A 22,800-nucleotide genomic window follows, 5' to 3' on the forward strand; every position below is an offset into this window, starting at 1 on the left:
TATATTCCTAAGTATTTTATTCTTTTCGTTGCAATGGTGAATGGAATTGTTTCCTTAATTTCTTTTCTACTTTCTCATTATTAGTGTATAGGAATGCAAGGGATTTCTGTGTGTTGATTTTATATCCTGCAACTTTACTATATTCATTGATGAGCTCTAGTAATTTTCTGGTGGAGTCTTTAGGGTTTTCCATGTAGAGGATCATGTCATCTGCAAACAGTGAGAGTTTTACTTCTTCTTTTCCAATGTGGATTCCTTTTATTTCTTTTCTGCTCTGATTGCTGTGGCCAAAACTTCCAGAACTATGTTGAATAGTAGCGGTGAAAGTGGACACCCTTGTCTTGTTCCTGACTTTAGGGAAATGCTTTCAATTTTTCACCATTGAGGATAATGTTTGCTGTGGGTTTGTCATAGATAGCTTTTATTATGTTGAGGTATGTTCCTTCTATTCCTGCTTTCTGAAAGGCCTTCTCTGCATCTATTGAGATAATCATATGGTTTTTATTTTTCAATTTGTTAATGTGGTGAATTACATTGATTGATTTTGCGGATATGGTCACTTTCTAACGCACACAAAATAAACTCAAAATGGATTAAAGATCTAAATGTAAGATCAGAAACTATAAAACTCCTAGAGAGAACATAGGCAAAACACTCTCAGACATAAACCACAGCAGGATCTCTATGATCCACCTCCCAGAATTCTGAAATAAAGCTTAAAAGGTGAAAGACAGCCTTCTGAATGGGAGAAAATATATGGCTCAACTCCAGAAAATAAACGACCCAATCAAAATGGGCCAAGAACTAAATAGACATTTCTCCAAAGAAGACATACGGATGGCTAACAAACACATGAAAGATGCTCAACATCATTATTAGAAATGCAAATCAAAACCACAATGAGTACCATCACACCAGTCACAATGGCTGCGATCCAAAAATCTGCAAGCAATAAATGCTGGAGGGGTGTGAAGAACCTCCTACACTGTTGGTGGGAATGCAAACTAGTACAGCCACTATGGAGAACAGTGTGGAGATTCCTTAAAAATTGCAAATAGAACTACCTTATGACCCACTGGGCATACACACCGAAACCAGAATTGAAAGAGACATGTACCCCAATGTTCATCGCAGCACTGTTTATAATAGCGATGGAGCTGATTATACAGAGTGAAGTAAGCCAGAAAAACACCAATACAGTATACTAACACATATATATGGAATTTGGACTTTTGGGAGAATGCCATTCTAACATGTATACTATCATGTGAATTGAATCGCCAGTCTATGTCTGACGCAGGATGCAGCATGCTTGGGGCTGGTGCATGGGATGACCCAGAAAGATGTTGAGGGGAGGGAGGTGGGGGGGTTCATGTTTGGGAATGCATGTAAGAATTAAAGATTTTAAAATTTAAAAAAGAAAAATAAAAAAATAATGCAAAAAAAACAAAAAAAAGAGTTAGTTAGATGTAATTGACTAAAGCATAGTTTTAGGAAACATTGCGTTCATTGCCTCAAAAATTTTTTTTCTTTATTTTAATTTACAATACTGTATTGGTTTTGCCATACATTGACATGAATCCACCACGGGTGTACATGCGTTCCCAAACATGAACCCCCCACCCACCACCCTCCCCATAACGTCTCTCTGGGTCATCCCCATGCACCAGCCCCAAGCATGCTGTATCCTGCATCAGACATAGACTGGCGATTCGATTCTTACATGATAGTATACATGTTAGAATGCCATTCTCCCAAATCATCCCACCCTCTCCCTCTCCCTCTGAGTCCAAAAGTCCGGTATACACATCTGTGTCTTTTTCCTGTCTTGCATACAGGGTCGTCATTGCCATCTTCTAAATTCCATATATATGTGTTAGTATACTGTATTGGTGTTTTTCTTTCTGGCTTACTTCACTCTGTATAATCGGCTCCAGTTTCATCCATCTCATCAGAACTGATTCAAATGAATTCTTTTAACGGCTGAGTAATACTCCATTGTGTATATGTACCACGGCTTTCTTATCCATTCATCTGCTGATGGACATCTAGGTTGTTTCCATGTCCTGGCTATTATAAACAGTGCTGCGATGAACATTGGGGTATATGTGTCTCTTTCAATTCTGGTTTCCTCGGTGTGTATGCCCAGAAGTGAGATTGCTGGGTCATAAGGTAGTTCTATTTGCAATTTTTAAGGAATCTCCACACTGTTCGTGGCTGTACTAGTTTGCATTCCCACCAACAGTGTAGGAGGGTTCCCTTTCTCCACACCCTCTCCAGCATTTATTGCTTGCAGATTTTTGGATTGCAGCCATTCTGACTGGTGTGAAGTGGTACCTCATTGTGGCTTTGATTTGCATTTCTCTAATAATGAGTGATGTTGAGCATCTTTTCATGTGTTTGTTAGCCATCCGTATGTCTTCTTTGGAGAAATGTCTATTTAGTTCTTTGGCCCATTTTTGATTGGGTCGTTTATTTTTCTGGAATTGAGCTGCATAAGTTGCTTGTATATTTTTGAGATTAGTTCTTTGTCAGTTGCTTCATTTGCTATTATTTTCTCCCATTCAGAAGGCTGTCTTTTCACCTTGCTTATATTTTCCTTTGTTGTGCAGAAGCTTTTAATTTTAATTAGATCCCATTTGTTTATTTTTGCTTTATTTCCAGAATTCTGGGAGGTGGATCATAGAGGATCCTGCTGTGATTTATGTCGGAGAGTGTTTTGCCTATATTCTCCTCTAGGAGTTTTATAGTTTCTGGTCTTACATTTAGATCTTTAATCCATTTTGAGTTTATTTTTGTGTATGGTGTTAGAAAGTGATCTAGTTTCATTCTTTTACAAGTGGTTGACCAGTTTTCCCAGCACCACTTGTTAAAGAGATTGTCTTTACTCCATTGTATATTCTTGCCTCCTTTGTCAAAGATAAGCTGTCCATATGTGTGTGGATTTATCTCTGGGCTTTCTATTTTGTTCCATTGATCTATATGTCTGTCTTTGTACCAGTACCATACTGTCTTGATGACCGTGGCTTTGTAGTAGAGCTTGAAGTCAGGCAAGTTGATTCCTCCAGTTCCATTCTTCTTTCTCAAGATTGCTTTTGCTCTTCGAAGTTTTTTGTATTTCCATACAAATCTTGAAATTATTTGTTCTAGTTCTGTGGAAAATATGGCTGGTAGCTTAATAGGGATTGCGTGAATTGATGCTTTTGAATTGTGGTGTTGGAGAAGACTCTTGAGAGTCCCTTGGACTGCAAGGAGATCCAACCAGTCCATTCTGAAGGAGATCAACCCTGGGATTTCTTTGGAAGGAATGATGCTAAAGCTGAAACTCCAGTACTTTGGCCACCTCATGCGAAGAGTTGACTCATTGGGAAAGACTCTGATGCTGGGAGGGATTGGTGGCAGGAGGAGAAGAGGATGACCGAGGATGAGATGGCTGGATGGCATCACGGACTCGATGGACGTGAGTCTGAGTGAACTCCGGGAGATGGTGATGGACAGGGAGGCCTGGCGTGCTGCAATTCATGGGGTCGCAAAGAGTCGGACATGATGGAGCAACTGAACTGACTGATCCATACTCTTACATGATTTCAACCTATTACAACCAAACCTTAAACACATGCCTTGGACTCACTCCAGGCCATAGTGTCTCATCACTGGGACTTATCAGACTTCTCCTTTTTGTCAGTTGCTACACCAACTTGTGCCTCGAAATTTTTCCTGGGTTTCCTCCTTAAAATGGTCTTCTTTCTCACCTCTACACATACCCATCCAAAACCTACAGATATTTGCAGACCTGCCATCTTCATGAAACACTCACAAACTAGTATTCATTGTTCTTTCATTTCTCCAAAAATCTGTATAGTCTGAAACTTGATAATGATAGCTTATGGTAAATGGTGTTGGAATCATGATCTTCAAAGAAGAAGATTTAGCTTCTGGACCAGAGACAAGGCTTGATCACTCAAGAGCTTTGTGTAGCAGAGTTTTATTAGAGTGAAAAAGGACAGAGAAATCTCTGACACAGACATCAGAAAGGGGACAGAGAGTGCCCCCCTCACTAGTCTTAGCAAGGGAGCTATATTTTTTAATTGATTATTACAACAAATCAAAAGAATGTCTCAAGGTTGTAAAGATCTTTAGACCCACTCCCACAATTTACATGTTAAGATGACAGAATTAGAACTAACAGTAGAAAGATCTTATCAGACCACTCCCATAATATACATTTTAGTGAGTGAAGTCGCTCAGTCATGTCCAACTCTTTGTGACCCCATGGACTGTAGCATACCAGACTTCTCCATCCATGAGATTTTCCAGGCAAGAATACTGGAGTGGGTTGCCATTTCCTTCTCCAAGAGATCTTCCCAACCCAGGGATTGAACCCAGGTCTACCGCATTGTAGGCAGATGCTTTCCTATCTAAGCCACAGCTGGTAAAGAATCTGCCTGCAATGTTGGGAGACCTGGGTTTGATCCCTGTGTTGGGATGATTCCCTGGAGAAGGGAACAGCTACCCACTCCAGTATTCTGGCCTGGAGAATTCTATGGACTGTATAATCCATGGGGTTGCAAACAGGCAGACAGGACTGAGCAACTTTCAGTTACTTGATCAATACATTTTAAGATAACAGGATTAGTCAGAAGGTTTTCAAGAAGGAGAAACTGTCCTCAAGCAGAACACATTGTTGTTATATAATCCTTACCAAGGAATGTAGGAAAAAAAGTTGTCCTTTCCTCCTTGAGAATTCCAGACCCCGTTCTCCTCCTCAGGGACCCTGGACTTCTTATCAACCTGCCTAGGAATTGACTTAATTATAAACTGTTCTTTTAGAACTGATGTTTTCCTTTCTTCTATTAATCTGGGATTAAGGATTTAGTGAAGACACTTTCTGACAAAATTATTTTGGGGAGTCTTTATTTTTTTGATAGAAAACTGTCCTTGTGACAGCACTGAATGATATCCTCAGTCACTGATTAACTGATAAATAATCATCATTTTCTGTGTTGATGTTTTAGAATTCAATGATTTAAAACCACTTGTCTCCATCTTTAGAAAATATTTACTTCAAAATTCTGCCCCCACTTGCAGCTGCCTTCCTTCCTCTCCTGCTTTCCTTTGAGAGAGAGAACAGGAGGGTGGAAAGAGGTGGTGTTCCAAGGGGTGGGAGAGGTCTCCCACATAGAAGAAAGATATGCTGATGAGACTTTTATTTCACTAAAAATATAAAAGAATAAAATTATTTACCTAGTAATATCACTTTAAGCAAAGGAGAAAAGGGAAGATATAGGCATCTAAATGCAGAGTTCCAAAGAATAGCAAGAAGAGATAAGAAAGCCTTCTTCAGCGATCAATGCAAAGAAATAGAGGAAAACAACAGAATGGGAAAGACTTAGAGATCTCTTCAAGAAAATTAGATATACCAAGGGAACATTTCATGCAAAGATGAGCTCAATAAAGGACAGAAATGGTATGGACCTAACAGAAGCAGAAGATATTAAGAAGAGGTGGCAAGAATACACGAAAGAAGTGTACAAAAAAGATCTTCATGACCCAGATAGTCATGATGATGTGATCACGAATCTAGAACCAGACATCTTGGAATGTGAAGTCAAGTGGGCCATAGAAAGCATCACTATGAACAAAGCTAGTGGAGGTGATGGAATTCCAGTGGAGCTATTTCAAATCCTGAAAGATGATGCTGTGAAAGTGCTGCACTCAATATGCCAGCACATTTGGAAAACTCAGCAGTGGCCACAGGACTGGAAAAGGTCAGTTTTCATTCCAATTCCAAAGAAAGGCAATGCCAAAGAGTGTTCAAACCACCACACAATTGCACTCATCTCACATGCCACTAGAGTAATGCTCAAAATTCTCCAAGCCAGGCTTCAGCAATACGTGAACCGTGAACTCCCTGACATTCAAGCTGGTTTTAGAAAAGGCAGAGGAACAAGAGATCAAATTGCCAACATCTGCTGGATCATGGAAAAAGCAAGAGAGTTCCAGAAAAACATCTATTTCTGCTTTATTGACTATGCCAAAGTCTTTGACTATGTGGGTCACAATAAACTGTGGAAAATTCTGAAAGAGATGGGAATACAGACCACCTGACCTGCCTCTTGAGAAATCTGTATGCAGGTCAGGAAGCAACAGTTAGAACTGGACATGGAACAACAGACTGGTTCCAAATAGGAAAAGGATTACATCAAGGCTGTATATTGTCACCTGCTTATTTAACTTATATGCAGAGTACATCATGAGAAACACTGGACTGGAAGAAACACAAGCTGGAATCAAGACTGCTGGGAGAAATATCAATAACCTCAGATATGCAGATGACACCACCCTTATGGCAGAAAGTGAAGAGGAGCTAAAAAGACTCTTGATGAAAGTGAAAGAGGAGAGCGAAAAAGTTGGCCTAAATCTCAACATTCAGAAAACGAAGATCATGGCATCCGGTCCCATCACTTCATGGGAAATAGATGGGGAAACAGTGGAAACAGTGTCAGACTTTATTTTTTGGGGCTCCAGAATCACTGCAGATGGTGACTGCAGCCATAAAATTAAAAGACACTTACTCCTTGGAAGAAAAGTGATGACCAACCTAGATAGCATATTCAAAAGCAGAGACATTACTTTGTCAGCAAAGGTCTGTCTAGCCAAGGCTATGGTTTTTCCAGTAGTCATGTATGGATGTGAGAGTTGGACTGTAAAAATGGCCGAGGGCCAAAGAATTGATGTTTTTGAACTGTGGTGTTGGAGAAGACTCTTGAGAGTCCCTTGGACTGCAAGGGGATCCAACCAGTCCATTGTAAGGGAGATCAGCCCTGGGATTTCTTTGGAAGGAATGATGCTAAAGGTGAAACTCCAGTACTTTGGCCACCTCATGCGAAGAGTTAACTCATTGGGAAAGACTCGGATGCTGGGAGGGAATGGGGGCAGGAGGAGAAGGGGATGCCAGAGGATGAGATGGCTGGATGGCATCACGGACTCGATGGACATGAGTCTGAGTGAACTCCGGGAGATGGTGATGAACAGGGAGGCCTGGTGTGCTGAGAGTCATGGGGTCGCAAAGAGTCGGACACGACTGAGTGACTGAGAACTGAACTGGTCACTTTTCTACTTTGAATTAATTAATAACACAAATTTTCTGATGTTGTTATTATCAGTTTCTCTTTTTCCATGCTTCTCTCAGGATTGATGTAAAGATCTCTGCAACTATGTAGAAATAACTACATAATAATATTATCTAACATGTGAAATTCGTTTCTCTACAGCTAAGAAACTTTGCATAAACTGTAATTGAATGTTTTTAAAATATATTTTGCCTTATAGAGCGATAGCTACGATAACAGTTTTACTGAGTAATTTTTTTTTTCCTGAAGTAGGTAAGAGGCCAATACCCATGTCATTAAGGAATTGGTTACACAGAATTTTCCACTGTGTTGATTATAGGGTTCTGAAAATCCTTTCTTAGAGGACTTGTTTGTTCTATTTAATTCAGTCTTGTCCTGTCAAGGTTGAGCTCAGAAATGTAGGCCTTTTCAGGTTAAAGTTTCTTTGTGCCTTAGGAATATTCATCTACGTCAATAAGCCAGAAAAATAGCAGACATTTTATTTACACCGGTTTTACTTCTTTATAAACTTATAAATGTGATTTAAAAATAAAGATCTGTGTATTTGTGTAGCTTTGTATGAATACTATTATAGGGAGAAATGCCATTATAAGGCTATTATAAGTTCTAGATTTTACATCATGAAATATTTCTGAAATTTTTCAGTTTATATTTTTAGAAGGAAAGAATTAACAGCAGGTTGGTAACTCATTTCTCCTTCTCTTATGACACTGACCAATCTCCTTATAAATATTGAGTGCTGTACTTACAAGACAGAAAATAAATGAGGAGGGAATTCCCTGGTGGTCCATTAGTTAGGACTCTGTGCTTTCACTGTAGAGAACATGGGTTCAATCCCTGGTTGGGGAACTAAGATGGCATAAACCACTCAGTGAGGCAAAAAGGAAAAAAGGAAAATAAGTAAGGAGATAGCAGGTGTTGCCTATGAACTGATAACCGAACTTGGAATGCTTTAGCAGAATATATTCTGAAAGATTTAAAACTGTGAGTAATTCTGCAATCTCTGAATCTCTGGGCTGGAGCTACATTGAAGAATTATCAAATCATATGACCACTAGAGAGATATGCTCTGTATCTGCTTGTGCTTCTCAGGTAGCTCAGCTGGTAAAGAATCCGCCTGCAATGTGGGAGACCTGGGTTCAGTCCCTGGTTGGGAAGATTCCCTGGAGAAGGGAAAGGCTATCTACTCCAGTATTCTAGCCTGAGCCACAGAATACTCCAGGATACTGAGAATACTGTATCAGAATATTGAGAATACAGCTCAGAATCCTGAGCTCTGGAGAATTCCATGGACTGTACAGTCTGTCCATGGGGTCACAAAGACTCGGACACAACTGAGCATCTTTCACTTTGGCAAAGAAAATGGCACCCCACTCCAGTATTCTTGCCTGGAAAATCCCATGGACAGAGGAGCCTGGCAGGCTACAGTCCACGGGGTAGCAAACAGTGAGACTCGACTAAAGACAACAACAGATACATGAGACTAGCAAAATACAAAATATAAAATGTAATGGCCTTAAAACCTTTCAAACCTATCCTTCTCAAGAACAAAAACATCCTAGTAAAATGGGCCTTGATAAGCTCTGTCTGATGTATTTGGGATTCTTGAATATCATATATGCCACTGCTCTCGTTTTTTTATATCTATTGTGAATCTCTGTAAGGCTTGTATTTTTTTTTTTTTAAGATGATTTGAAGCATCTTTTTTTATTATTCTTTATTTGGCTGTGCTGGGTCTTTGTTGCTGCTTGTGGAACTTAAGTTGTAGCATGCAAGGTGTTTTGTTTTTTTTTTTTTTTTGGCATGCAAACTCTTAGTTGTGACACATGGGATCTAGTTCCCTGCTGCTGCTGCTGCTTCTGCTGCTGCTGCTCCGTCGCTTCAGTCGCGTCCGACTCTGTGCGACCCTGTTCCCTGAGCAGGGTTCGAACCTGGGTCCCCTGCGTTGCAGGCATGAAGTGTTAACCATTGGACCAACAGGGAAGTCCCATGGCTTGTATTGTATGTGAGTCTCTTTCCTGATTTGGACCTCTGTGATACAATCTGTATTTACTTTGCAATAGTCATTGTTTATTTGGCTCTTAGTGTATATCAGTGTGCTAGGCCCTTAATTAACTCATTTACTTTGCTGTTATCCAGCTTGCAGAGAACTATTTACTTGAAACCAATAAAACTTAAGCTTCATAATCCTCTTTCACAAGCATCATCTAAGACCTTAACAAGATTCTAAAAATATGCCCATGTGGTCATATGATTCGTTAAGATTTGCCAAAGATTCTTTAACCAGGATCAGCTAAATACTTTGTGACTACATGCCAACTTCTTGATATTCTTCTTTTTTGTGTGTTGGGCGGTGTGGAAGGAAGCTCTAAGGAGGAAATTTGATTAGAGATTCATTTACTTGGCATTTGTGGAATATGCCTATGTGGGATATAATTATGTGGCTTGCAGCTAATATTTATGTATAATTAAATTGCCAGTAATCTCAGTATAGATTTGGCTTTCTGGAATAGCCCTGTCACCCACTTGTTATGATAATGAAAAAGCTATGAGGGCAGAATTTATACCATTGTATGCACGAGTATTATGGTGCCCAGAACTTGAATCTATTGATAATGGAGGAGCAACAAGGTAGAAAATGTACAGAATCAGAGGCTGTGCTGTGGAAAATTCTCACAAATTTATGGTGTGAAGTATAGTGTGAAGGAACTATAAAAGAGATTTTCCTGAATTTAAAATAATCTAAAATTAAACAATACTCAACAATAACAGAATCTGACTCTGAAACATCTCTAAGCTATTGACAATAAAAAGCACTTTAAACCTAACTTGTTAGAGAAACATTATTTCTAAAAGAAACTTAAGATTGTCATTTGAAGAGGCACTCAGAGGTTGCAGCCAAATAAATAAACAAGCAAACACATGGATAAAATGGTTATAGAAGTACTTTAGAGATTTAATTAATAAAAATACCAATATTTTCCTGGATGTTCTGATACTTTTGGTGTTGGTCCATTTTTAAAATTAATAATTTGTTGTAATATCTTTACTCATTTTAAATAGTAACTTTTATATTTTTTATTTGTAATTTTGTATTAGCTTTTTGAAAAGAATTACACCAAACTTTATGTGTATCAGGCCCAGGACTTACCTATGCCTGCAAGGTCAATATTACTCTCCATAATTTACACATGAACGATTCATAAGTTCTGGGTTGCATAGAATGTTGCATAGTATCCATTTTTCCTTACAGAGAGATTCCTTTTGTCCAGATGAAATCAATAAGGAGACACAGAAAAAATTTGATAGCATGCAGAAGACCATATCCATAGATGAAAGGTTTAGAAAAGGATAGATGAGTTACTATTTATGCATTAATTCTGTTGAGTGCCACATTTGAAGCCATTTTGTTTAAATGGAAAAATGATGCAACCTCCCCAATGCAGGTCAATATGAAAAATATTCCCTCATTACTATACATTCATAAATTGTCTGATATATGGAATTATTCTTGATAGACAATATTATGTATGATTTAGAGTCTATGACGTGAAAGTTGCTCAGCCATGTCTGAGTCTTTGAGGCTACATGGGTTATACAGTCCATGGAATTCTCCAGGCCAGAATATTGCAGTGGGTAGCCTTTCCTTCTCCAGGAGATCTTCCCAACCCAGGGATCGAACCCAGGTCTCTGCATTGCAGGTGAATTATTTACCAGCTGAGCCACAAGGAAAGCCCAAGAATACTGGAGTGGGTAGCCTATCCCTTCTTCAGGGGATCTTCCTGACCCGGGAATTGAACAGGGGTCTCCTGCATTGCAGGCAGATTCTTTACCAACTGAAATATCAGAGAAGCCTATACAGTCTATATTAGAGTCTATATTTCAAGTAAACTATCTGGAAATTCTTGTAATGCTTAAATTATGAATGTTTGAAACTTCATAAAGTTTTTAATTATAAAAATATTTTAAAAATTTAAGCAGACCCTATCATTTTGTTTATAGAGTTTATTTTAGAAATGTGGAGAATTTTAAATAACTAATCTATGAAGGATAATATTCTTTTCAGAAGTGTAAAACTATTCTAACCTGGATGGTCAAGAAACAAATTGAAAGCCTTTTCTGCAATAGAGTAATTTAAAACCTATTTAAGAAAGAGAATGACCAATCCAGGTAGACAAGACTTGAGTTTATTTATACCATTCATATCTCCCTTCTTGAAAGGACATTTACAAACTTGATTTAAGAAATAAAAGAACTTCTGAATGACAATGTTCACGTTTTAATTTCAATAATATTACAGGTATGTTCTTTTGTGATAAATTATCAGTTGAAAATGTTCCAGTGAAATCTAGTATCAATTAACTTAACACTTCATATAAGAAATAATAAAACATTTATTTTCAAGTCTTACATATATTACTTAAAATAGATACAAAGTTCAATTTGTTATTTTTAGATTTTACTGCTATTTCAAGCTACCTGAAAGAAAATGCCTTAGTGGAAAAAAATATTTTTATTTTTTTAATAAGTATGACTTTTAATACAAGCACTATTAATAACAGTTCACCCTTATGTTATTTAGCAATTAGGTAGGTCAAATAATGTATGATATTTTCTTGAAAGAAAAGAAATAATATTTGTTGGACAGGTGCAAGTAAAATAATATTTGAAGACTATATGCAACTTAGGATCAAATTCTAGAAGTTTACTGATTAAAATATAACATTTAAAAAGTTCATAAATAATTGCTTAGTTTCCATCTTTTAATATTAACCTGAATAGCTGAAGCACACTGAAAACAATGAGATGAGATAACGTAGTAAGAAAAATTGTACATGTGATTGATTGCTTGATGGAGGCATCAATCTGTTAAAATAGCTTCTCATACACGTTTTCCTGTCCAACAATATAAACTTCCTTGTTTTCCATATATACAAGTATCCTGTGAGATCCTGGATTCTGAAAAGAAAATGGTTGAGGTATAGCACTGAATAGAGCATCAAAATGCATGATGTTTTTGGCTGAAATTCAGCAAAGTTATGGTCAGAAGAGAAGAGTTGCTCAGTATGTGCTTCCAAAAGTCTTCCAGGTTTTGCCCTCTGAGAAATTTGTTGGCGACATCAAATAACTGAACTCTTCAACATCAATATATACAAAGGCATTTTATTATTCATCAAAGAAAGGGAATTAGAGCCACCAGAAATTATAGTTTTATTTTTTCATAATACATATATTTATTGCCATCATATTTCTGCAATTGTCATAAAATTAGAGTCAGATGGAATTCAGAGACACGTGCAAGTTTTGGAAATGGACACATAGATTACAGTATAGAACTGTACATAAAATTACAATTTATTAAACACATTGTTTTAGCACATCCTTGATGGATGGGAATGAGCACCATATCTTTTATGAATATATATTTTTCTCTTTTTTTTTTCCTACAGCACCAAAGAAATCCAAATAGGAAAAGGAGAGATGAAAATTGGGATTCAAGAATAAGGCCTGTTTCCATCTCAGCCACACTATCTTATGTTTTTATGATTTTCAAAGTTTTGTCATGTGGTTCTGCACCCAAAAGGGCATCAATATTTCCTAATTGGTACATACATATGTAGCAAGTTATTTTCTATACCATTCTCATTCAAAACTTGCATGTGGCATAAAATGGGTTGGTGGTACCAACGTATATTTTGTTGATTTCATATGTTCTTTGTCCTAATCTTAGCCAAGAAAACAAACAGGACCAACTTCAAATCCAAACTTCTGATTCTGATCACCAAAGTCATTGATCATTACATCAACGATAGGTACTTGATCAATTTTCGGTGTATTGATTTCAATCACAGTCTTTTCATAGCCTTTTCTGGACTGTAAAGTAAAGAAGAAATAAAAAGTTATACAATCATTGCATACTTCTAACATACATCATTTTTTTCTTAAGCCTCTGAGTAGAGGTAAGAAGGTAAGAAAGAATAGAATGGAAAACAAATTTCCCATTATCTTTGTAGTAATTCACTCTTCTTGTTATCACTGATGTCATATGTAGTTTTAAATTTTGAATGTTGACCGTATTTAATATTTAGCTGCACATATTAAAAATGTTACTCTAATATACTGCACAGCTGCAGAGAATCTTACTGAACTGATATACACATTTTAATATGTGAACACTGATATTGGTACTGGGTCATATCTTTGCATAAATAATATATCCTTACCATTGTTATAATAATTAAGATATATATATATAAATATATATGCATATACACACACATATAAGCAAATTTTCTCAGAAAAATTTGAATACAGTGTAGGAATTATAATACAAGAAGTCCAAAGTCAAAGTATTTCTGTTGCTATGTATTAATTTTATGAGTAATTATCAGTACATTATACTGGGAAATCTAAATCACTTGCTCCTTTCAATATACAGTATGTTCTCTTCTTTGGTCTATTTGTAAGCTACTTACTTTGCTTATTCGTAATTGTGGCTTTTCAGTAATTAGCTAGGAAAACAAATTTTTTAGGATGCTCTCTTGGTCATTTGCTGTTATGAAATTACCATATGTGTGAGAAAGACAGTTGCAGAGGATTAAAATAACAAAATGACTATATCTGTTTAAGCTCTTATAACATAATACCAATCAGCAAACCTCTATGAGCAAAATACAGGGTAAGAATTATCTATGGTATGAATGGTATAATGATGATTCCTTTAACTGTCATTTTAGAATCATGAATTTAGGAGGCAAATGAGATAAGGCTCTCGATCTTTTTCATTCCAAGAATAACTAGCTGTAATAGCATTTAAATATCAGGGATAATTCTGTAAAAATAACATATGATTCAAGATTACCTTCTGCTATGGCTTTAAAAGTGTGTCTATATGTATGTTTCAGTTTCTGTATCTGTGTGTTTGTGTGTGACTGCTAGTGGTTTCTAATATACTGTACTTTAATATGTCAGTGTTAAGCATCGAACCTGAATGACAATTGACATCCCCTTCATGAGAGAAATCTGACATAGGGCTAAAGTGGAATGGTTACACATTGCCTCTCTTCTCTGTGAAAGAAGGCCACAGGGACTATACTCACCGCACAGCCATCAAATAGGGCTTTGATGTAAGGGTTGTTGTCATAGGACATCTCCTCATCATTTGATCCCAAGAACCGAAGTGCTTTGTCATAGCTTCCTGATGACACGTCATACCAGGCCACTGACTGATGGCAGTAATAGGTGAAATTTTGCCGCGCAGAGGCAGTCAGCAGTTTCAGGAATGTCATTTGCACCATATTAATGGAATTGCCTTCGACATCTAAATATGAAAGCTGAAAATAAGAGAATAAAGAGACGCATAAAGACTCTTTTCTATTATAAAGAATAAAATCACTGTCAACAGTGAATTGAGATCCCAGAAGCATGTGGATATATCAACAGACCTATTTCTTACTTAATGAAAGAAAGTATGCACTGAGAGTTGGAAGACCCAGATATAGGAATTTATGAAATGAAGATGGGTTTTCATCTTAGCTACTATCAACAATACTTATCTTGGAAAAAAAATCATTTTACCTCTATACTTCAGTTTCCTAGTCAGTCAGTAAATACCACAAAAAAATGTAATTGTTTTTGTTTGTTTCCAAGAATTCTTTCATTATATTCCTGTACCTTTTTGATGTAGTCCAGGGAATTCTCCAGGCCAGAATACTGGAATGGGTAGCCTATCCCTTCTCCAGGGGATCTCCTGACCCAGGAATCGAACCAGGGTCTCCTGCTTTGCAGGTGGATTTTTTTTTACTAACTGAGCTATCAAAGAAACCCTTTTGAATAATAGAGTGGTTCAGTTCAGTTTAGTCACTCAGTCATGTCCGACTCTTTGCGACCCCATGAATCGCAGCACACCAGGCCTCCCTGTTCATCACCATCTCCTGGAGTTCACTCAGACTCATGTCCATCGAGTCAGTGATGCCATCCAGCCATCTCATTCTCGGTCGTTCCCTCCTCCTCTTCCCCCCAATCCCTCCCAGCATCAGAGTCTTTTCCAATGAGTCAACGCTTCACATGAGGTGGCCAGAGTATTGGAGTTTCAGCTTTAGCATCATTCCTTCCAAAGAAATCCCAGGGCTGATCTCCTTCAGAATGGACTGGGTGGATCTCCTTGCAGTCCAAGGGACTCTCAAGAGTCTTCTCCAACACCACAGTTCAAAAGCATCAATTCTTCAGCGCTCAGCCTTCTTCACAGTCCAACTCTCACATCCATACATGACCACAGGAAAAACCATAGCCTTGACTAGATGGACCTTAGTCGACAAAGTAATGTCTCTACTTTTGAATATGCTATCTAGGTTGGTCATAACTTTTCTTCCAAGGAGTAAGTGTCTTTTAATTTCATGGCTGCAATCAACATCTGCAGTGATTCTGGAGCCCCAAAAATTAAAGTCTTTCACTGTTTCCACTGTGTCCCCATCTATTTCCCATGAAGTGATGGGACCAGATGCCATGATCTTCGTTTTCTGGATGTTGAGCTTTAGGCCAACTTTCTTGCTCTCCACTTTCACTTTCATCAAGAGGCTTTTAGCTCCTCTTCACTTTCTGCCATAAGAGTGGTGTCATCTGCATATCTGAGGTTATTGATATTTCTCCCGGCAATCTTGATTCCAGCTTGTGTTTCTTCCAGTCCAGTGTTTCTCATGATGTACTCTGCATATAAGTTAAATAAGCAGAGTGACAATATACAGCCTTGACGTACTCCTTTTCCTATTTGGAACCAATAGAGTGGTAAAACAGTGAAAATGAAAATCAAGGAATCTCAATCAAATGCAAAGGCTGACTATTTTTATGTTTGTTTTCCCCTATTTTCCTAGTATACCTGTTTGATTCAAAATTTTCAACATGTTCTTGCATTTTTCATTTTGGGGCCACCGTCTTCCAAGAGGGTGTTGGTCTTCTAATTTTCACTGCAGGCCTGCCTGTTTGTCTGTTCGTCACTGATGTGATTATACTCATCTTTGTGTCACCAGCACCAAGCATATTGCTTGAGACGTGCAAGTAAATATTTGTCACCAGGGAATACTTAATTTGTGTTTTGAGAAGGAACACAGTCCTAATTTCAAATTATTAAAAACTGTCTCTTTTGTCAAGCTCATAATTTGTTATACTGGGTATAAATAAACTATCTGGGATTAGCTGAGACATATAAACCTATATTTTAAAAAATTAAGTAAGAAATTTGCCCAGGTTATAGATTAATTCAATATAAAGGCAGTTATCTGTGACTTTCCTTCTTATTGGGCTGCCCTGATAGCTCAGTTGCTAAAGAATCTGCCTGCAATGCAGGAGATCCTGGTTTGATTCCTAGGTCAGGAAGATCTGCTGGAGAAGGGAAAGGCCACCCACTCCAGTGTTCTGGCCTGGAGAATTCCACAGACAACTGTCCAACTTTTGCTTCACTTTTCCTCCTTATCATTGATTTACTTAATTCTTTCCAATTTACAGTTCAGATGATGAGGATACCTGAGAAGTTAGAGAAAAAACCTGGGAAATCCACTCTAAGGAAAACAAAACAACAAAAAATAAACTACACACAGAGAGCTCTATCTGTGTATGTATTTTTATCTCATACAAAGATAAAACTGTAACATGGATATATAATATGTAACTTGAAAACGGAACTAGAGATTCATGATGTGGAGGATATTAGTAATATGTGTAGATTTTTAGAGGATAAAGATTGTATAAATAGTCATAAATGGAAAATCAAAGTTTTTTAAAGAACTTTGAAAATTTGAATAATTATCTGAATAAATGAGAAACTTTCATTAGAATACATTATAATTAATATTTCAAAAACAAATATATCTTAAACAGCTTTTAAATGCAAATTTAGTTTTGGCATGCAATGTTAAAATATCTCCAGAAAGTGACTAACCACGAACTGGTGATTCTATGGAAATATCTAAGTAAACATGTGCTGTAATCCATATAAAAGGTCAGTCAGTCAGCTCACTTTATTTCCAGATGTAACTATTGGAAAAAACATTTCACATTCCAAAAATTCTTATTGCAATTGAAAACAAAGAATAAATTAGATTTCAAGTATAAAGGAAATGAAATAGAGATCCTAAATAGATATTATACTCTCTATAACTCATATTTCTAATATAATTCATTTTTATGCTATCTCAAGTACTTAGTGAAATGCATACTTTGTTTGATTTTACTATTTTAATAAATTTAATATATTTCCATTTATTTTGATAAAAATTTTAGACTTCTCTCTAAAAATCCCAAAATTGGTCTAAGAGATTTAGATAAAGCAAACTAGAGAGTACATGGGATCCTGCTTTGTATGATTTAGATTTTCACAGTAAGGGGCTAGAGATTACATAATGTGAGCTTGAGTAATGACGTTTAAGATATACCACTGCATGCTAAGGTAATAACATACCAGTTTTCCTCTCTTAAATTCACTAAACCAGCTTCCTGGTTTCTCCTTTGGCCATGATGAAATTCTTACCTGTTGCAAAGAAAAGGAAAGTTAGAAAGCAGGTTAAAATTATAAACAATATTGTTTATATATTTATTATTTATTTTCAGTAATACTATGATGCTAAAGAGTTTTTTAAATGGTTTACCTGGATAATATAAAACGGGATAAAGAGCAAAATTTCAGATAGATCTGTGAATTCCCATTTAGTGAATTTTGAGCCTTTCTTTTTTTTTTTTCCCCTGTTTTCATTAACTGCTACAAAATAAGGGAGGTGGAAAATAACTTGGTAAAGGCATACCAAGTGTTGGCTATAGGAGATGTGGGCAGAACTCTTAGGCAACTCCTTGCAAAAGAAACCCTCACAATGCCAGTTGGCATCTGCCATCAAGGCAGATAGAAACCTTTAGTAGTTCATAACCAAGGGAGGCATCCTGAAGCATCCAGTTAGTAACTGAGGCCTGAATGCTATGGAGAAGTCAAGATTAAGCTTGCAAGGAAGCAAGCCTAATCATTCCCTGCTGGGGAAAATGATTTGAAACTTTTATAAATGTTATTATTTAGCTTTGCAAAGATCAGCAAAATATAAAGGTATTTAAGGCCTCGCTTGGACAAGGCAATGGCACCCCACTCCAGTACTCTTGCCTGGAAAATCCCATGGACAGAGGAGCCTGGTGGACTGTAGTCCATGGGGTCACTAAGAGTCAGACACGACTGAGAGACTTCACTCTCACTTTTCACTTTCATGCGTTGGAGAAGGAAATGGCAACCCACTCCAGTGTTCTTGCCTGGAGAATCCCAGGGACGGGGGAGCCTGGTGGGCTGCCGTCTATGGGGTTGCACAGAGTCGGACACGACTGAAGCGACTTAGCAGCAGCAGCAGCAGCAGCAGCAGCAGCAGCAGCAGCAGCAGCAAGGCCTCACTAGAGGGAATTTGGGTAACCCTGTAAGGGGAGGCATTTCCATTTTCCCACATTTCTCTGTGGACTAGAGGAGCTTTATTATGCTTCCCCACATGCAAAGTGTGGTTGCGAAACAGAAGTTGCTTTGTCTCCTGCTCCTACTATCCATCATTCACTTACAAACTAAATGTCTCTCCCAAAGAGATTAGTCACAAAGCTACTTATTTTCTTATAAACCTGCGGTTACCAAAGAGGAAATGTGGAGTGGGGTGGGATAAATCAGAAGCTTGGGGTGAACACACACACACTACTATACATAAAACAGATAACCAACAAGGACCTACTGTATAGCACAGGGAAATCTACCCAATATTCTGTGATAACCTATATGAGAAAAGAATCTAAAAAAGAATGAATATTTGTGTGTATGTATGTATATATATGTATATATGTACACATCTATATAATATATATATCTGAATCACTTTGCTGTACACCTGAAACAAACACAATCTTGTAGATCAATTATACTCCGATAAACTTAAAATATTTTTTAAAAGTTGCTTGTTTTGTCTCAAGGGGGTTCTGTGCCTCTGCACGCCAACTCCGCTTACTAACAAGAATATGATTTTTTAGAAGTATACAGATAAAATCAAAATGTCTCATCTATAAAATCTTTGGAGAAGGTAATTATGTTAGTGAAAAATATTATATTAATAATTTGCCTATAGCTTTAAAGATAGAACTCACATATATTGATACTGCTTGGTGAAAATCAAAGAATATGTTTGAAGAGACTATCTGAAAGTACCCAGAATACTCTTATGTTAAAGATTCGTTCTTGCGTATTTTGTATATTTTGAGCATAAAATACAGCTGTGAGTTCTATCACATGGTAATTGGAAAGAATACTATTATGCATAACTAAAATCTGATAATCAGCTGTGCTGTGTCATGGAGAGTCATAGAATTTTAGAGAGCAAGCAGGTGCATAAAGAGTACATCTGGCTAAAAAATAAAAACTATTTGTTAACTACGTGTCTCACTTTGGTGCCTTATTCATGTTTATGCAAATGAAATGCTCTAATTACCCCTGTGAAAGCAGATAAATGAAAATATGACAATATAATTTTCCTGTTTAGTTCAATATTGCAAAAACATGGCATAAACTGTCAACAGTCACCACCAAAACAGATTGGTTACTTACTCCCTCCGATTTTTTGTCTGGATAAATGCAAGTCTCACCACCAGATGTGAAATTACAGTAAACTTTGAAGGAATCTCCTGAGCAACCTTGGTTGGGATCAATCCAATATTCACCTGAAAGCAGAAAAAAATAAGTCATATGCAAATACATTTTGGGCTTTGCTGGTGGCTCAGCTGATAAAGAATCTACCCACAATGAAGGAGACCTGGGGTCGATCCCTGAGTTGGGAAGACCCCCTGGAGGAGGGCATAGCAACCCACTCCAGTATTCTTGCCTGGATAATCCCCATGGACAGCAGAGGCTGGTGGGCTACAGTCCATGGAGTTGCAGAGTCAGACACAACTGAGAAACTAAGCACAGCACAGCACAAATGCATTTATATAAAAAATTGAATATATTATAGGGCCAATTTTATTGAAGAAATAAGGAAAAATGAATAGCCATTGATTTTTCTACATGGATCACTTTTATGCTTTTGGTCACATTGGGGTGTATGTTTGAAGAAAGAATGACCTATTGTCTTGTCTGCCTGGAGCTTTGCAAATGTCCCTATCTTTCTGGAACATCCTTTTTTTAATTCTTAGCATGCCTATTACTTTTGGGTTTCAGCTTAAATGGCTCCTCCTCAGATATTAATACCCTATTGATTTATATATAATAAACTGCAAGTACATTGGGTGGAGATATACTTGACCCTAAATCCTATATGTGTTATTTACTACTTAAGTGAAATCCCATGGACTGAGGAGCCTGGCAGGCTACAGGCCATGGGGTTGCAAAAGAGTTGGACATGACTTAGCAACTAAAATAGCAATAACCTGAGTATAATGATCATTATATTTTTCCTTAATTTATTTATCTGTAATGATGGAGGTGAGAGTATTTACTTAGCTTTAAGGATCATTCTTTTGCATTACTGTATAACAAAATATTTCATTAAGTAAATGTACTCCCTCTTTAAATGGACTCCAAATAAGTCTACTTTATATACTGAAATACAGTTTGCTATTAACTATATTATCTAAATGGTACAGAACTAATTTTATCATGTAAATGACCATGACCATGTTAGGTGAGTAATGATGTTAAGTAGTGGGACTAACAAAAAGTTATTCTTTAAGTAGTTGACAATGGGGTTATTTAAGAATAATTGGGGAGATAGACTTGATAGACATGTGACGACTACTTCTCTCCTATCATTCTTCATGCTGCCATGTCATTCAAATATTTATTTAAATTATGTCAATTCACTGATTATGAACTTTAAACAACGTAAAAGCTCAAACTGCTTGGTTTAGTATTGGAACTCCTGAAAATTTAGTATCAGTTTGCTTTTTAAAATAAATTCTTTAACAAAAATTTATACTTTTTATGATTACACCATTAATAATTTCACATCTGGAACCGATTAAAATTCTTGGGAAAAAATTACACAAGAAAATAAAAATCATCTAAGATTTTACCAACTGGAATAACCACTCTTAATCTTTGATATTTCTTAGGGTTTTAAAGAATAAATAATTTTGAATTATCTGGTAAACATTATTTTTATCCCTAACATTGTTACTAGATAGTCTTTCAAATGACATATTTAAATTAATAAGATGCTTTTTTTTGCTTTTTGCCATTTCAGCTTGCAAGAGATTTCATAAGAACTCTCTGATTTTGGATAGCAGGGGAAATCCGTGTCTGTCAAACTATGCTATTATAAAATTTAAGGTTTACCTGTTGCCATCATTAGACAATAATAGCCCAGAGGAATTGTTCTTTCTGTTTATCTGTGAGTTTCTGCATGACTAACAGTGCCTGACACCAATAAGTAAATAAATAAATATTTAATTGTAATTAACACAAATAATTAATAAACTTAGCTAATATATAGAAACCACCAGGAACTGTAGTCCACAGTGAGCTTTTGATCCCCCAAATTTATAAAATTGAGCATCAAGTTCTAGTTAATAATATGTTGTTTTATGTTGTCAGTAAATGCTTATCTTTTACATTTGATATTCAGTCTCGTATGTATGATTACCTTAGCTAGATCAGAAATGTGGGTCATTCTTTTTATAAATCACTGAACTAATATGAAACTAAACAATATATATTTCAAATAGATATAAATGTAAAGATTTTTGATAGCAGTTTGTAAAGAATCCTTAATAATTATCTGTGTCTCTTTTTAACAGATTGTGCTTAAGATAGGAGACTTTTAAGACATTGTTTGTAATAAGGAATGCCTGTTCTTGAATTGCATATAACTTTTCTGTCTATGCTGTTATTTAGATCTCAGTTACAACATTCATTATATGATCGTGAAAAATAATGTTGTCACACAAGTAAATAGAGTGATAAAGTATTTCCACTTAAAGTGGAGATTTAAAATCAGATACAGATCTGCCCATTTTTGGTTTACTTTAGGACAGTATGAGTCAGTCACTTAAGATACCTGGGACTGTTAGCTTCTCAGAACAGGTATATAAGAGTTTTGTCAAATAATTTTGTTGTTTAGTCACTCAGCAGTCATCTAACTCTTTTGTGACCTCATGGATGATAGCCTGTAGCTAGGCTCCTCTGTTCTTGGCGCAGAGGAGCTCAAAGGCAAGAATACTGGAGTGGGTAGGTATAGTAAATTATTTTGATATTATTACAAACAAATCATTCACAGTTGTTCTTGTTATTCATGAATCAATGAAATAAATTTTTGCTTCAAACTATCCTATTCCTTAAATACTCTTTCCAAATCATTACTAAACTGATAGGTCACATGATTCAGTTATGCAACTTAAGCCTTAGTGTTATATAAGTTAGGATATAGTATATAAATATGTAGTAATATGCACATATGTATGCACACATCATACCCATTCTATGATAGCAATTAAATACCAAAATACATTTGTGTTATCTTGTTGTTGTTATTTTTTAGTCGCTAAGTCATGTCTGACTCTTTTGCGACCCCATGGACTGTTGCCTGCTAGGCTCCTCTGTCTGTGAGATTTCCCAGGCAAGAATACTGGAATAGGTTGCCATTTCTCTCTTCAGGGGATGTTCCCGACCTAGGCTTCA

General features: G+C 36.6%; 1 protein-coding gene across 1 annotated transcript in view; it reads right to left on the bottom strand.

Moving 5' to 3' along the window:
* Positions 1-12,280: 12,280 nt before the first annotated feature.
* COL11A1 (collagen type XI alpha 1 chain) overlaps positions 12,281-22,800 on the bottom strand; it is a 225,180-nt gene continuing 214,660 nt past the window's right edge. Inside the window, exons 64-67 of the mRNA XM_004002244.6 lie at positions 19,735-19,847; positions 17,587-17,655; positions 14,234-14,467; positions 12,281-13,007 (exon numbers count right to left, since the gene is read on the bottom strand). Coding sequence (XP_004002293.3) covers positions 12,861-13,007; positions 14,234-14,467; positions 17,587-17,655; positions 19,735-19,847 — 563 coding nt within the window. The 3' untranslated portion in view covers positions 12,281-12,860. The remainder of the gene's footprint in view (positions 13,008-14,233; positions 14,468-17,586; positions 17,656-19,734; positions 19,848-22,800) is intronic.

The sequence above is a fragment of the Ovis aries genome, chromosome 1 (assembly GCF_016772045.2).
Source record: "Ovis aries strain OAR_USU_Benz2616 breed Rambouillet chromosome 1, ARS-UI_Ramb_v3.0, whole genome shotgun sequence".
In the NCBI taxonomy this organism is placed as follows: Eukaryota; Metazoa; Chordata; class Mammalia; order Artiodactyla; family Bovidae; genus Ovis; species Ovis aries.